The 18,060-nt window shown below is 37.5% G+C and overlaps 1 protein-coding gene across 4 annotated transcripts in view; it reads left to right on the plus strand.

Annotated features, from left to right (window-relative positions):
• LOC127414087 (cytoplasmic polyadenylation element-binding protein 3-like) overlaps nucleotides 1-11,120 on the plus strand; it is a 39,974-nt gene extending 28,854 nt beyond the window's left edge. For all 4 annotated transcript variants that reach the window (XM_051651824.1, XM_051651821.1, XM_051651822.1 and 1 more), the window contains 3 exons: nucleotides 3,557-3,671; nucleotides 4,929-5,110; nucleotides 7,720-11,120. In XM_051651824.1, the coding sequence (XP_051507784.1) occupies nucleotides 3,557-3,671; nucleotides 4,929-5,110; nucleotides 7,720-7,947 (525 nt within the window). In that variant the 3' untranslated portion in view covers nucleotides 7,948-11,120. The remainder of the gene's footprint in view (nucleotides 1-3,556; nucleotides 3,672-4,928; nucleotides 5,111-7,719) is intronic.
• Nucleotides 11,121-18,060: the final 6,940 nt, after the last annotated feature.

An 18,060-nucleotide genomic window follows, 5' to 3' on the forward strand; every position in this document is an offset into this window, starting at 1 on the left:
TTTTTCTCCAAATATTTTTATTATTATTTTTATTTTTTTATTTATTTATTATTATTATTGTATATTTACAATTGTATGATTTAATTTGTAGCCTACTAGTAATTGTCCACCTGTTGTTGAGATTGATTCAACAAACTGCAATAGGGTCCGGTGGAAGAAGGAGAGACTAAAATGTTTGGATTGGGTATAATTTTTGTACCACTTCGTTATGTTGATTATATTTTCATTTCGTTTAAAGTGTAATTTGAATTTAGAAATATTTTTGGTTTATTTATTTTTTTGAATGTTTGAATGCATGAATTACATTTTTTTTAAATCGAAATCGACCGGTAGAAGTGAAGTGTGTGCGTTGCGTGGGCGCTTTTGCCAAACCTACTTGTGCCTAGACTTACCGCATTCTTGCACGAAAATACAAAAATTTCATGGCCATGCCCACTTTGTGCTTTTAACTTATGGCGTAGTGCTGCGCTTAATGCTTGCACTCTTAAATAGGGCCCTTCATGTAAAACATCAACAAATATGAAATTAAAATTGACTTCATTGTGTTTTCATTGACTTCATGCCTTATTCTATGAGTAGAATTCAGACAAGATCAGTAAAAGAAGCTGTTCTAACCACTCAATGATGATTTAAAATAATACACTGATCAGCCACAACATTAAATCCACTGAGAGGTGAAGTGAATAACATCGATTATCTTGTAATGGCACCTGTCAAGGGATGGGATATATTAGGCAGCAAGTGAACAGTCAGTTATTGAATTTCATGTGTTGGAAGCAGGAAAAATGGGCAAGCGTAAGGATCTGAGCGAATTTGACAAGGGACAAATTGTGATGGCTAAATGACTTGGTCAGAGCATCTCCAAAATGACAGGTCTTGTGGGGTGTTCCCGATATGCAGTGGTTAGTACCTACCAAAAGTGGTCCAAGGAAGGACAACCGGTGAACCAGTGACAGGGTCATGGGCGCCCAAGGCTCACTGATGCGCGTGGGGAGCGAAGGCTAGCCCGCCTGGTCCGATCCCACAGAAGAGCTACTGTAGCACAAATTGCTGTAAAACTTAATGCTGGCCATGATAGAAAGGTGTCAGAACACACAGTGCATCGCAGCTTGCTGCGTATGGGGCTGCGTAGCTGCAGAGTGCCCATGCTGACCCATGTCCACCACCGAAAGCACCTATAATGGGCATGTGAGCGTTAGAACTGGACCACGGAGCAATGGAAGAAGGTGGCCTGGTCTGATGAATCATGTTTTCTTTTAGATCATGTGGAGGGCCGGGTGCGTGTGCGTCGTTTACCTGGGGAAGTGATGGCAGCAGGATGCAACATGGGAAGAAGTCAGGCTGGTGGAGGCAGTGTGATGCTCTGGGCAATGTTCTGCTGGGAAACCTTGGGTCCTGGCATTCATGTGTATGTTACTTTGACATGTACCACCTACCTAAAGATTGTTGCAGACCACGTACACTCCTTCATGGCAGCGGTATTCCCTGATGGCAGTGGCCTCTTTCAGCAGGACAATGCGCCCTGCCACACTGCAAATATTGTTCAGGAATGGTTTGAGAAACATGACAAAGAGTTCAGGTTGTTGATTTGGCCTCCAAATTCCCCACATATCAATCCGACTGAGCATCTATGGGATGTGCTGGACCAACAAGCCCGATCGATTGAGGCCCCACCTCACAACTTACAGGACTTAAAGGATCTGCTGCTAATGTCTTGGTGCCAGATACCACAGAACACCTTCAGAGGTCTTGTGGAGTCCATGCCTCGACAGGTCAGAGCTGTTTTGGCGGCACGAGGGGGACCTACACTATATTAGGCAGGTGGTTTTAATGTTGTGGCTGATCGGTGTATATCTGCAGTAGATAATGTGTAATTTGTCTTGTTTACATTCTGAATTCATTACGCTAATACACTAATGCGCTAACACGTGAAACGCGGTCATAAAATGCACGATCGCTCTCTGTTATTGTGGGCAGAATACAGACAAAAGAATGAAGGAATTAGCTGTCGGCATCAAAGTAGGTAGAGCTCCAGGTCACACCTACCGATGACTTGGACCAATGGCAGTTGGAAGGTGTTGAGCAGCCTGTAAGACATTTTCCTGAAAGTTTGCCCTGGCGTGCTGTTACGAACCACCGAAACAAACACAAAAACATCTTTTTGGACAAAATTTGTTCTAAATGACATCACACCCATTCGTTCTTCGATTTCGTAGGAAGTATGCAGGGGCCTTAAAGCTTGGTGTTGTGGATCTTTTGTCCAAAGAAATAGATCACTTGTTTAGCATGGTTCAGCATCACTGCCAATCAGAAGATCTTTGATGTTTAACCTCTTCAATTCTCCTGGTCCGTGGCGGGGCCAGGAGTGTGTAAAAGTTTGATTACAAAATAAAAGTCCCTGTATACCCAAGTCACTCATGCGTGGTACCATTTGAAAGCTAGAATTTGAACTTTTTTTGTACAGAATACCATCACTTTTGCATTTGTTACATAAAATAACAAGATAAGACCTGAAAATCAACGTGTCGCGAATGAGTGCCACCTTTTGGTAATGATGTAGAAATATAAATATGTTTTCAGAAATATGACTTAGTAGTTTATTGTGTTGTCCTAACACCACAAGTTTGAATGTTTATCAAAAGAATCATAAAGTGAAATATGATCTCTAAGACATCAACGTCTCATGTCTGCCCTTATCACTGCTTCTACAAGCCCCGAATAGCCAAAAACTCTATATCAACTCTTACCTTAGGCTGTTTTCTTTAAAATGAACAATTGTGTACTTTTGTGCACTGCATTGTATAATAATCCAATGTTATGTCTCAGAAGTTCAGAACAAAATATACAGTCCAATAGAAAAAGTATGATAAAAAAATCATCGTCAAAATATGTTGTCAACTATTGACGATGAAAGGTTCTACATCATCACAAAGCTCAGGATCTCAGCTTTCCAACGACAGTTAGATCGAGCTTCTTTTCAGTTTAGCGGTCGAGATATTTGACGAAGGTCTATGCAATGTAAGTATACACTTGTTGTCAATGGATGAGTGCACGTGTGAGTGCTCAACTGCGTTAGAGCGCCAACTACATTTCAGATCTGTATATTGTAACGGAAGGGGATTGAGGAAAAAAACATTTTTCCCTGTACTTTCTGCCATCTAGTGGACTGAAATGTGATTTTTACAGGGAGATAGAGTACATGATAGATTGTAAACATTTATACAGTATTATTTCAATCTTTTATTTGGACAATTTTCTGTCCATTTAGACCAATTAGTCAACTGTATGTGTGCAGAGTGAGCTTTTAAATTTGGGTGTAAAAAATTGAAGTGGGATTTTGGACCAATTGGATTTCAGAGTGGGTGGGGCTGAAGAAATAGAAAGCAAGTAATCAAAAAAATGTCTGTCTGCTGGTTGCAGTCATTTCGGACAAAAACTCTGATTTACATGGAAGAGCTTTTATTGCTTTACACTTTAATGCTTCACACCAGGTTTGGACACAATGGAGCATTCACATTTGAATTCTTTTGAGAATTTAACCATTTCTCCTCCTCAGGTCCAGATTCGCCCATGGAACCTGAGTGACAGTGATTTTGTGATGGACGGTTCTCAGCCTCTTGACCCACGCAAGACCATCTTTGTGGGTGGTGTTCCACGACCTCTGCGTGCAGGTTACACTCTCCTCTCTAATATCTCTTGGTCTTGCTCTGTTGCGTGTAAAATGGCTTCTCATTTCCCCATCTCAAAAGGTTTTTCTGGGCTGAAAAGTTTGCTCTACGCTGGCCCCATAAACCTGATGGTCTCGAACCAGGAACTACTAAAATCAGGAGATTGGATACTGTTGTCACCACTGTAGTTCACCCAAAAATGAAAATTCTCTCACCATTTATTCACTCTCATGCTATCCCATATATGTATGACTTTCTTTCTTCTGCAGAATACAAATAAAGATTTTTAAAACAGTATCTCAGCCCAGTTTGTCCATGCAATGCAAGTTAATTGTGGCCAGAATTTTGAGGCTCCAAAAAGCACTTAAAGGCAGCATAAAAGTAATCCATACGACTCCAGTGGTTAAATCAATATCTTCTGAAGTGATATGATAGGTGTGGGTGAGAAACAGCTCAATATTTAAGTCTTTTTTTTTCTTCTATAAATCTCCACTTTAACCAGGCCCAATCAGTAGGTGGCGATATGCACGAAGAATGCAAATTGCCGAAAAGAAAAATATGAAAGTGTATATTTATACTCAAAAAAAGAACTTCAATATTGACCTGTTTCTCACCCACACCTATCATATCATTTCAGAAGATATGGATTTAACCACTGGAGTTGTATGGATTACTTTTATGCTGCTTTGTGATTTTTGGACTTTCAAGCTTTGGTCACCATTCACTTGCATTGAATGGACCAACAGAGCTGAGATATTCTTCTAAAAATCTTTTGTAATACATTTGTATTCTGCTGAAGAAAGAAAGTCATACACATCTGGGATGGCATGAGGGTGAGTAAATAATGAATTTTCATTTTTGGGTGAACTATCCCTTTAAAGTTTTTAAAACTTATTAGTCTTTTTAGCGAGTGTTAAGTGTAAAGAATGGCCTAGAAAATGGTAGATGGCAAAATTGCACCTGGAAACCATCATAAAGTAAGCATAAAATGCCGTTTGCAAACCATTTTCCTTTCGTTATTTTGCATATGTTGGATTAAAACTTGATATTCCTTGAGAAAAAAAATTTAGGATTGGACTTTGGGATGGGATTTTACCCATCACAGTTTGATTGGATTGTGAAAGGTGATGTGTGTGTTTTTCAGCTCTCTGAAGTACTTTCATATTTTCTCCCAAAGGTCAGATATGTCATCATTATAGTTATGGAGTTGTTTTGAAAGCTTGAGAATAATACTGTGATTTTTCATCTGTGTGTGTTTAGTGGAGCTGGCTATGATTATGGACAGACTCTATGGAGGTGTGTGTTACGCTGGCATTGACACTGACCCCGAACTCAAATACCCCAAAGGGGCGGGGCGAGTGGCCTTCTCCAATCAGCAGAGCTACATTGCTGCAATCAGCGCCAGATTTGTCCAGCTGCAGCATAATGACATTGACAAACGGGTGAGTCGGCTCATAAAATGGCAACCAGAATTACACACTGAAAACTCTTTTCCGTGACAGGGATCGCAAGCCAAACTCTCAAATGTACAGTATGTTATTTTACACAATGCAGGAAAAAACATCTCTAGTGAAGGGCAAAGCTGAGTAGAGTATTGACTTAAAGTATTTTTTAGGTCACCTAATAATGAATATTCTGTCATAACTAACCCTCATGTTATTCCAAAGCTGAATGACTTTCTTATGCAGAACACCAAAGATGATGTTTTGATTAATATCTCGGTTTGTCTCTTCAATACAATTGCAGTGGATAGTAACTCACTTTTGGGCCCTTTTTAAGCTTAAAAGTATCATAAATCCAGCTCATACTGTACGTCATATTCCAAGTCTTCCAAAAGCATACGGTAGGTTTTGGTGGAAAAAACCCCCCCAAAAATTTAAGTCATTTTTCAGTGAAAATCTTGACGTCTGTTGCACGTTTATGAGTGTTATGAAAGAAGCTTGTTCACAGCAGGGACTCTTACAATTGTTCTGGAGTGAAAACTTTATTTTTAAATGTTGGTAACTGGTTAATAACTGTTTAATTTCGTTCTGATATTTAATTTTTTTCATGGGGGAAAAAAAAAGTCTAAATGGTTTCACAGTAAATTTTCAGAATTACACCACTTCCTTTTGCCCTAAAAATGAGGCGTCTTTTTTTTTAGTTGAACATGGTAAACATGTGCTTTGATTCTGAAGGAAACTGCTGCATCACACATTTCTTTGCCTTAATGCACATTATGGACGAAATCTTCTGTGACATGCTGAAGACCTTTTAGACAACAGTATATAATTACTATGTATACAATCACGGTTAAGCCAGATTCAAGGAAAATTATTGAGGTAACAAGCACATTTCTCATTTCTTTCCAAGTCCTCACTGAATTATTGTTAGATAAGATGCATTAATAAAGATTTGATGCTGCCGGGTTCTAACTGAGAAGCAGATTTGTAATCAAAACAATAAAATAGTTATTAAATGTTTAAAATAAAATAATTCAGGTCCTGGGTAGCTCAGCGAATACTGGCGCTGACTACCACCCCAGGGTGTGCTGAGTGACTCCAGCCAGGTCTCCTAAGCAACCAAATTGGCCCGGTTGCTAGGGAGGGTAAATTCACATGGGGTAACCTCCTCGTGGTAGCAATTAGTGGTTCTCGTAAATTGTACGTGGATCGCGGAGAGTCTCCGCGGTGTCATGCACAACGCGCCACATGAGAAGATGCGTGGATTGACTGTCTCAGAAGCGGAGGCAAATGAGACTTGTCCTCCACCACCCTGATTGAGGTAACCGTGCCACCATGAGGACCTACTAAGTAGTGGGAGTTGGGCATTCCAAATTGGGAGAAAAGAGGATAAAAAAACTAAATAAAAAAAAACTAAACTAAAATAAGAAATAAAAAAAAATGTAATAATTCGTATTAAGATCGTAAGATTATGTTTAGTTCAAACACACCCAAGCAGTGTGTGCATGAATGCAGGAGAGAGAAATTTTGGCAACTGATTTAATATGGCCAGATGTATTTTTGAAATATTTATTTTTATGGATATATTTAATATTAAGAATGTATTTATTGTAAAGTTATTTTATGTAGGCTACTGTATACTTTACTTATTATGATTTCTATGCTGATAATTCACCCACAAGAGAAACTTTTTTTTTGCTTATTTTTGTTGAGGAAAGTCCCCTATTTTAAGCGTGTGTTTCCAGACCAGGTCCCTTTTTTCTTGAGAGATCTGGTAACACAGCAACTGGTATTTCACTCACCCTTAGCACGGAGTACTGTAATTTTAAAAATAACTTTATTAACCATTCTTTAATTTCATTCTAACTGGTTACCAGTTGAAAAGGAGGCAGTGGAATGCTGGAACTGGAACAAAAAAATACAGTTTCTGCTCATAACGAACCGAAATGAAAAACATTTCACTTTTAGTCCCTGGTTCGCTTTGGTCCGCACAGATACTTGTGCTGTTTATTATTTGCACTTTTAGTGTATTGCGATTCAGATGGCCCCAGACTTGAGCAAACTGGAATTCAGAATATTGCTGGGGTTACGCTGGTCTACTTGTTCACACACCACTGCAAGAACTTTTCAGCAGAACGCTATGGATGCCGTACAGACTAGATACTTCCCAGAAGAGGATTTTATGTTGAACTGTAATTCTAGATGTGAATGAATGCCTTCCGGCAGTTTCGCGGTTTTCCTGTAAGCCGTTTCCCTATAACCAACAAAACAGACGGAAAACCCCAGAGCAGACTGTGTGTAATCAACATGGCCATTGGCTGCTGGAGGCCTGACAACCATTTGAAGTCTCAGACGTGGCATTTGTTAATTATAGCTCACTGCTATTCCAGTTCGCTTATGCACACACCAGAGTTAATGGACTGTTTTGGAAATGTTATTTAGAAGTAAATAGCCAGTGATCACTGGACTGAAACTGGATGCCCACCAGAATCACCCCTCCCCAACCCCCAAACCAATGCATCAAAACTTGCAGCATTCGTTGCTCATTTTGGCTGCATTACACTGTTTACGATGTTTTGACACAAATCGGATTTTGTTTTTTTTTTCAGGTGGAGGTGAAGCCGTACGTGCTGGATGATCAGATGTGTGATGAATGTCAGGGCGCTCGCTGCGGAGGGAAGTTTGCTCCATTTTTCTGTGCCAATGTCACCTGTCTGCAGTATTACTGTGAGTACTGCTGGGCGAGCATCCACTCGCGCGCCGGTCGCGAGTTCCACAAACCGCTGGTAAAGGAAGGCGGAGATCGACCTCGACACGTGTCCTTCCGCTGGAGCTGATGTCAGTCCTGCTACATCCTCAAACCATCCTCTCCACCCACCAAACACCTTCAACACCGTTAGCAGTAACTCGACAACTACATACACATGGATTTTCCTTCTCATTTTGTCTATTTAGAAACAAATATCATAATATATGTGTTCAGTTAATACTCTGCTTACAGAGAACATTGAGAAAAATACACATTTTGAGTCTGCGTGCTCAAAAGATGCACTTTGGCACATACATGACCCACAGTTAATGTTAACGCTTATAAGGATGTTGTGCTTTTAATCTTCTTCTCCTTCGTTTGGTTGGTTAGTGCTGCATATAGGAAACATTAGACAGCGTGAGACTATATATGAATATACATTTACAGAAGTTATATATTTTTTAATTTATATTTATCTATATACATATAGATGAAACATTTTGGGGTCAGACTTTTTAAGAAGCATCCACTTATTGTGACAAAAAAACAAACAAACAAAAAACAAAAAAAACAACAACAATAGGATATTCCCCTTAAAAGACAGACAAAAAAAAGTTACCAAAGGTCAAAGTAATTCATTAAGAAAGTGAAGTGTGATCCGGTGTAAAAAAAAAACAAAACAAAAAAAAACATGCCAAAATTAAGAGTAAAACACCATTATTTGTTCTCCGTTTTGAAAAATATGAATAGTGATACCTCATGCATTCATCATTCTGTTTGCTTCAATTTATGGGCTTTCATTTTTATGACCGTTTTTTTTTAGTGTTATGTACATGTGATTGTTTCAATAGCTTTTGCTGCTAAATCCATGGTATGAATCCATACCGTCACACTTTATTCAGGCTGGGGTGTAAAGACGAACAGATCATTTGCAAGAGTGAGCGCTCGCCGGGGCAAGAGGCAGGTCTGCGTTTGCCTCTAAACTGCATATTTGAATCTGCATTGCATGCAGTTGAATGTCCGAAACTCAAATTGGGCCACACAATCATTTCCCCAACAATACAGATGCATGACAGGAACACTGAGAAGAAAAAAGAAAAAAAAAACACACAGGGTTCGCTGATCATGTAGTGAGCCGAACCAGATGACAAAGCTGCAATAATGTGTTTTCAAATCAAAATTAGATGTAGGATGTCCTTCTAACGATCTGTCTTGAAGTATTTTTTTGCAGTGATTGTTCATAGAATTGTGCAATTTTTTATACAGTATATAGTTAGGTTATTATGACGCCTAGAACTGTGACTCGCTTTAACTGTTATTGATGTCTGACATGGAAATCCTGTGACTTCAACTAGTGTATGTATACATATATGTACACATAAATGCATACAGTCCCTTCTCTGATAGTTCTCTCTGCAGAGATTGCACACACACATATACGGTATATATATATATATATGCGTATACACAGTATGTAGATAAAAACACATATTTTCAGAAATAGTTTTGCATTCGCTCGTGATTTTTGGTTTCCTTGCAATACCTTTATCCATCCCAGATCATAATTAACCATGGTTTTACTACAGTAACCATAGCTGAACTATGGTATTTGTGATAAAACCATAGTAACCACAAAATTGCCTATTGTTTTACTACAGTAACCATATTTTAACCATGATATTTGTAATAAAGCCGTATCAAGAATACAGGAAAACCACAACTTTGGTAATAAAAATCATGTTCTGGGGGGCGGGGGGGGTATTAGATTAAATACATTTTTTTTTTTTTAAAATGTGTTAGTTTTAATATATTAACACCATGGTTAATTTGTGGGACATGTACCATGGTTTTTAAAAGCACAGTTCTTACCACAAAAAAATAAAAAATAAAAACAAAACGGTTACTGGATTTACTATAGTGAAACCATGGTTAATTTTCAAAAGGGCATGTTTGTTTATTGTTTTTTTGGTGGAAAATATGGTTTAAAAAACTACTTGTACCACTTATTAACCATGGTTTTTATTATAGTTAAACTGTAGTAACCTTTCTATGGCAGAATGATTTTATTTTTTTTTTTTTCCTGAATTATTTTGGTTTTCTAAAGGTGTATTAGTTAAAATATGACGACTGTAGTAAAACCATGGTCAATTTTGTGTTTTACTACAAATACTATAGTTCTGCTGTGATAACTGTAGTAAAGCCTTGCTGAACTTTGGTAAGGGATGGATAAAGATATTGCGATTGAACCCAAAATAATTGTGAGGGAATGCAAAACTGTTTAATCTATTACAGAAAATAAAATGTATAAGTAATATAAATAATATAATATACATACTTGGCCCACAACACAAACATAGAACCAAAGAGCTCTTCTTTTCCGACTCTAAATGACCAACAACCCACAACATTGCACGCCTGCAATTCACAATACGGTGTCCAACTAGTGTGGCAAACTGACTCTGGGAGAAATAAGCGAACAACTGGCTCTAAAATCAATAACTTTCGTGTGGATTGTGTTATGAGCTGATAGGCCTGCACAACTATGAAATACGGTGGCCGTATCGCTACCGGAATAACCTTGCGTAACCGCTGCATTTATATCCAGATTATCCTGCAAAGCTTGAAGTAGAATAATGACCTGCTAATGTTGATGGTGGACATTTTTAAAACAAAATTCAGAAAGGTAGACTGGGGGGGTTGTAAGGGGTAGAGGAACACAACGCGAAGAAACGCGTCATGGCTGCTTATTTAGAGCGTGGATGAGTATTATGGGATGGCATGTGAAGGCTTTAGCTATACTGGATTTTTAACAGGAAATCCCCGTTTCGTTTGTGTGGCGAGCGTCGCGTTGCCGTGAATCCCGAGAGTCAAAAACTGTCAGCTTTTCTGTTTAGTTCGTTGTCCCGCAAAAAGAAAAGGGACGTAAACAAACTACTTTTGTATTGATGGAGAAAATGAAAACGAAAAGAGGATTGACGGTGGTCGCGAATGCTGATGACATTGAATTCTGGGTGTCTTTGTGATATTTTTTTCCCTGCCCAGATTTTTCTATATTTGTTCCTTCTCAATAATATGTTATGCACTACTCTTTGTATCTGGATGATTGAACAGTCAGCGTTTTGTTTGTTTCGTTAGGGTTAGGGTTTTTTTTTTAAAATAGAAAAATATGTGTGCTTTCTGACTGACATAATCTTTTGCAATACCTCAATTTTGAAATATAATAGAAGAGAGATTAATATTTTTTAAGTAAGTTTATTCAAATAAAGATATATATATATATATATATATATATATATATATATATATATATATATATATATATATATATAGGCCTATATTAATTTAATTCTGCTAGAAAAAAATGATTTAACAGATTATTTTTATTTTTGTCATGCTTATTTTCTTTTCATTTTTATTTTTGAAAAAAAAAAGAAAAGAAAAAAACAACTGAAGGAGTATTGTATTTTTAAATAATACTGTAGGAAATTGAAGTATGGATGCTGTCCCCGCTGAATTCCTTCAAAATCACAGTGTTCTGCATGTAAACATAAATAATACAAATATTATATACAGCAGGCCATCAGGTGCTTCTAAAGTGAAATAAACATACTACATAAATTTTTATATATTTACAATCAGTCCTTTACTATGCTAATTAGAGTTGTGGAAGAATCTTTTGTTCGTTATATTTTTATTTGACTTTTTTACATTTCTTAAAATAGTGTTCTTCATTGTTTTGTAAAGTGCACATGCCCCAATTTGTTAATCTTAAATAATTTAGGGAAAACAATTATTTTATTTTATGGTTTTTGGACAGATGGTGAGAAAACATTAATTTTCAAAACCTGAAAAGATGTTAACCGTTTCATCTTTAAATTGATTGAAAGCCCCCAGGTGCATCATGATGTGGTGGCCTTCACCCAAGACTTGAATTAGTCCCTTTTTTTAAAGCTGAGAACCTCGATTCTTTGTTGTAATGTGCAATACTGTTTGTACTGTTTGTAAAAAAGAAAAGAAAAAGAGGCATAAATCTTTATTGCAGATTTATTTTCATTGCAAGCATTGTGATTCACAAAAATTATTTTCTACTGTGTATTTACTCATGTAGCCTTTGTACTGAGAATTGTTTTCATTTTTTTTTCATTTTTTTTTTTTTTTTTTTTTTTTTTTGATTTTTGCTAAATAAAAAGACAAGAATTAAAACATTTACATATTTTCCATTTTTTTTATTTTATTTTGTGTTTTATTTACAGACTTAATACTCAACCATTAATGTTAGCTATTTCTGGGGGAAGAATTTCATATCTGGTCAATGTCGTTAATATTATTTTGTATTTTTACTTGGAATAAATTAATTTTATGGAGCTGATTCTTACAAATCTTTTTCTTTATGTTCCTTTTCTGTAATATTGTTACTAAAATGTCTACAGTTTGAAATGCAAATCTTGTTATCTCTGATGTTGCTTATATTAGTGACACTACTGTGGAGAAAAAAAAATCACGCACACACATTAACACAATCATGGTTGGTAAAATAATGTGATTAAAATGTATTGAATGAATGGGCAATAAAAAATAATGGCAGAATGGAGCAAATTTAAGGTTGTGGTGAAACCCAGTCAAGACAGATGACATAATGAGCTTTCACTGTTGCCACTGAAAACCCACTTCCTACTGGAAAACCTTCAGTGGCTGAATGAGATGTTGCATAACCATTTCAGAAGCTCTTCATCTCCACGTCCATTTAATGTCAGTTGAAAGTATTTAGCATAGTGGCCTGAATGATATCATATAGGGTTCTGTGTGTGTTTTGGCATGAATCTAGAGGCCCGGCTTTCATTTATAGTTCTGACCATTTCACCCATTTAATTGGATTTTGCGAACAAAATCATCAAAAGTCTCACTTTTTCCTTAATGCATGTTAAAGATGTACTGGAGATTTCATTCAGTCATGGTCTATAGGCCTCCCTTGCAATCAAAATATAAACGTGTGGATGCCCTTTTTTGCCTTTTGTAATGGTCTTTAAACCTCCTTCTGAAAGGTAACATTTCACTCATACCATTTCTTTAAAGTTTAGATTTTGCTACAGTATATTGCAATCATTTCATACCCCTTAATAAGCTGTGCTGTATAACTATATGGATCACAAGACCATTCAAGACTAAAATGTTGTGTTTAGTGACAGTTTCAAATAAAACAGCTCTAATAGTTCATTTTTGTCTTGTGGCATCTCGTTGACCACACTTTCAGCTCCATTTGTCATTATTAAAAAAAAAAAAAAAAATATTGAAAAATGTAAAAGCCTTTTGATAGATAACTTTACAACTTTTAATTTCATACTTCTGCTTAAAAAGCTTACACAGCTTTACAAGGCTTAGAGAGTGTTAAACTGGACCTCTGCCTGTCTAAATTTGCAGTAAAACTGTGAAAGTTTTTTTTTTTTTTTTTTTTTTACTAAAATAAGCGCAGTGCTGATGCTTACTACTTGCTTTTCCACCTTCGTGATTTGTCCTTTTCTGTACTAAAAAGCAAATCTCATTAAATGTAGCTGTATGAAACATTGTCATCTTTTGCACAGTTCTCTTCTTGTAAAACGTGAGTGCTGAAATGCAACCAAACACTGAGATGTCTTGCATTTTTGCCTGTATTAGCCTCTTGAAGTAATATTCCAGGTTCAAAACAAGTTGAGCTCAATCGACATTATTTGTGGCATAATGTCGATTCACACACACAATCTTGTTTTTATATCATTGTGGGGACTCTCCATAGACTTCCATGCATTTTATGGATTTTATACAGATCTAATGATAAATTATATCCCCTAACTCTACCCCTAAACCCAGGGCCGTAGCAAGGTAATCTGGCCCCCCTGACTGTATATTGCTCTGAGCCCCTTTCCTATTAAAAAAATACAGTTTAGAATTTGGCCCCTAGAATCATTACCACCTTTCACCCCACTAGATATGGCCCTGCCTAAACCTAACCCTCACAGAAACCTTTTTACATTTTTACATTTTCAAAAAAAACATTGTTTAGTATGTTTAATAAGCCATTTCCCTCGGGACCGCTGGCTGGGCCCCACAATGTAGGTGATCTCAGGTTTTACTATCCTTGTGGGGACATTTGGTCCCCACAATGTAGTATAAACATGCACACACACACGTCCCTCCTTTTCTTTAAAAAAAAAAGAAGCAAAAATTGAGGTTACAGTGAGGCACTTGCAATGGAAGTGAATGGGGACCATTTTTGGTGGGTTTAAAGGCAGAAATGTGAAGCTTATACTTTTCTAAAAGCGCTTAGGCCTACATTAATTCTTCTGTTGAAACTTGTGTATTATTTCAATTTGAGCTGTAAAGTTGTTTAAATAGTTTATTTAGGATTACAGTGTTTTTGGTGTTAAGTCGTCATGGCAACAAAGTTATAAAATTGGATGTAACTTTACACAGAAAAGGTTAGTATGTAATTCCATCACCCTAAAATAATGTTAACACACACATATTGTTTACATCTTGTGGTTATACTTTTGAATCATAGAGTATTTTTTAACATTTACGGATTTGCCCCATTCACTTCAATTATAAGTGCCTCACTGTAATCTCGATTTTTGCTTCTTTTTGAAGTCACTTCATTTTTGTGGTACTCAAGATTATGCCACAAGTGTTGTCGCTTCCGCTTAAATGGTTTTGAACTCGGAATATTCATTTAAATAGTGACAGATGCTATTTGCATTGCAGTGTAAATATTAACATGCGGTCTTTCTCACCGCCATATTTGATTTGAGAAGTGAATAGAAACGAGGCTGTGAGGGATATACTTAAAGGGGTCATGAACTGAGAAATCAAAATTCCCTTGATCTTTTGACATATAAGAGGTCATTGTACTATAAAAACATCCTGTAAGTTTCAGAACTCAAAACTTTCTCGTTAGTCTAAAAACAGCTTGTATTGAAGCCAATCTGCCAAAACGACAGGATGTGGAATGTGCCACTTTATTACGTAATAGTGTGGCTAAACACCGCCTGCGCAGAAGATCAACGCCTGCTTCTACGTCACTGCCTGTTTGGCCCCGCCCACCGGTTCACGCATATAGTAGGTAAATAACGAGAGAGGCAAACGCAGGTCTACGCAGAAACCAAACGATAAAGTTGGCTCAGAAGACAACAAGACGCTGTGCATTGCCAAGTTGTGGAAAAACAGTCTTTGCATCGCCTTCCTTCTGATCCCAACATTAGGAAAGAGTGGATGAACTTTATTTTTAATTAAGTTCCTGACCGCGTCAGTAAGAACTTGGTCCTTTGTTCACTTCATTTTACCGCGGATTCGTTTACAAACAAGGCACAATTCGACGCAGGATTTACAGAAAGATTGAAACTAAAAGACGATGCTGTGCCGACTATATTGGACAGTTATGTCCCACCACACAAGTGTGAGTAGCTGTTTTATTACGTGGTCACTGTTGCTTTGTCTGTTATTACAGATCGTTTGATATGCACTGAATATTTATGCGTTTTTAACCTAAATCACAGCAGCGTCCATCTATGAAGAATGTAGGCTGTCAAACATACATGCAGAAGTTTACATCGGTGGGCACACAGCTGTGCTTGGGAACAAGTTTTTTACTTTAATGAAAATGATGGACGATGAATATAAGAACGACAGATTGACAAACGATGGTACATTCAGTTATACTTCGTTTATATTATCCTTTATCAGCTACAACTGTATTAACGCCTAGTGTCTAAACTTTATATGCAACAACCAATGAAATATAAAACGTGTAATATGCATAAATGTAAACAACATAACGACACAAACAGCTTTCTGTAGCGTCTTCGGCTAAACTCTAATATAATGTAATAGGCTAACTATCTCCCAAATATATAAAGTATAAATATAAATAAAGATGATTATTGACCAGGCTGTAGTATTCTTGCCATTTGAGGTGCAGGTTCGTTGTCTTCTGTTTCGGGATCAGACTCTGGCTCAAACATGTATGGCTGAATTTCTCTGGCTGCCATTTCTCAACATCGGAAGTTTTCAAAACAATTCCACACGTGTACTGACGGGGGCGTTGAACATATTTAAATATGCAAAACTGTTAGCCAATCATACCAGTGGGCGTTTACTACCGAGTCTACAATCCGCCACGCCTATTCAAACGGTGTGTTGCGATGAGGGGGGATAAAACAGGACAGAAAATAGCCTATTATTTCTAAATTATGTTTTTTGATGTAAAAAAATCTTGATAACATTATAAGTGGACCTCAAAGAACAGTACATAATAATAATAATAATAAAAAGGCAGTTCATGGCCCCTTTAAAAAGTCTCTTCAATGGCATGCGCTGTATAAATCTGTATGACGCTCGTAGATCACTTCTAATTATCTAAAACTCGTGTTTTCTACAGCTTTTTGTCAAATTGCATTTCATGAAAATGCTTTCCAAACAATCCAAAACACTTTTAACAACAGAACAAACGACTGAAGAGACTCAAGTCTAACCTTCACAGCCTAGTTTTAATTCCCATCAAAAAGTAAAGATATGGCACCACTGTGATGGTCCATAACACAATGTTTGCATTTTGAGAAGTTACGTATATAGTATATATGATTTTATGTGTAGATATATGTGGGTATATGTAACCGGTCCTGCTCGACTGGTTCCAAGCAGGATTCGAACCAGGGTCGGCCGGTGTTGTGTCGAAGTCTGTTCCCCCTATAGTTAGTGTTCCCCGTAGCGCCGTTAAACATTAAACAGAGGAAACCGACTTCAACACTAACCTAAGGGGAAACATAGGGGGACCAGAGTTCAACAGCACCGTTAAACATTAAACATAGGGAGAACAGGCTTCGACACAACACCGGCATGGGAGGCGGGCGTCAACGAGGACGCTAAAGACTACAGTCCAGTGGTGTAGTAGTGTCTGAAGAGGTGGGCATACTGTGAATTTATGAAGAAAGAAAATCCTAATTAAGTTAGGTGGGCATTTATACATACCGCACAGCTATCATGAACAAGCTGGCTCCTGTTACACACATATACACCGATCAGCCACAACATTAAAAACACCTGCCTAATATTGTATAGGTTCTCCTCGTACCGCCAAAACAGCGCCAACCCGCATCTCAGAATAGAATTCTGAAATGCTATTCTTCTCACCACAATTGTACAGAGCGGTTATCTGAGTTACCAAAGACTTTGTCTGTTTGAACCAGTCTGACCATTCTCTGTTGACCTCTCTCATCAACAAGGCATTTCCGTCCACAGAACTGCCGCTCACTGGATGTTTTTTTATTTTTGGCACCATTCAGAGTAAATTCTAGAGACTGTTGTGTGTGAAAATCCCAGAGATCAGCAGTTACAGAAATACTCAAACCAGCCCATCTGGCACCAACAATCATGCCACGGTTCAAATCACTAAAATCACATTTTTCCCCCATTCTGATGGCTGATGTGAACATTAACTGAAGCTCCTGACCCACATCTGCATGATTTTATGCACTGCAGCCACACGATTGGCTGATCAGACAATCCCATGGATGATTGTTGGTGCCAGACGGGCTGGTTTGAGTATTTCTGTAACGGCTGATCTCCTGGGATTTGGAAGGTCGGCCACTGCTGGGAAGGTTCACTACTGTGCCAAGTTTTCTCTATCTGGAGATAATGGCTCTCAATGTGGTTCTTTGGAGTCCCAGAGCTTTTGAAATAGCTTTGTAACCCTTCGCATACTGCTGTATTTCAATCACCTTTTTCCTCATCATTTCTAGAATTTCTTTTGACTGTAACAGTTTGCTACTGGGTGAGACCTTTTAGCCATCTTCATGCTGCTGAAAAAGTTCTATTTAGGCATTGATTTGATTGAACAGGGCTGGCAGTAATCAGGCCTGAGTGTGTCTAGTCCAGCTGAACCCCATTATGAATGCAGTTTCATAGATTTGGGGATTTAGTAACTAAGGGGACAAATATTTTTTTCCCACACAGGCCCAGTTGTTATTGGATAACTTTTTTGTTTCAATAACATATTATTTAAACTGTATTTTGGGTTTACTCAGATTGCCTTTGTTTTATGTTAGATTTTGTTTGAATTTTTGAAACAATTTAGTTTGAGATGTACCCAAAAACAGAACAAATCAGGACTGGGGCAAATACTTTTTCACAGCACAGTATATAGACATATAGAATATGTAGCACAATAACATTA

This window comes from Myxocyprinus asiaticus, chromosome 23 (assembly GCF_019703515.2).
Source record: "Myxocyprinus asiaticus isolate MX2 ecotype Aquarium Trade chromosome 23, UBuf_Myxa_2, whole genome shotgun sequence".
Classification (NCBI taxonomy): Eukaryota; Metazoa; Chordata; class Actinopteri; order Cypriniformes; family Catostomidae; genus Myxocyprinus; species Myxocyprinus asiaticus.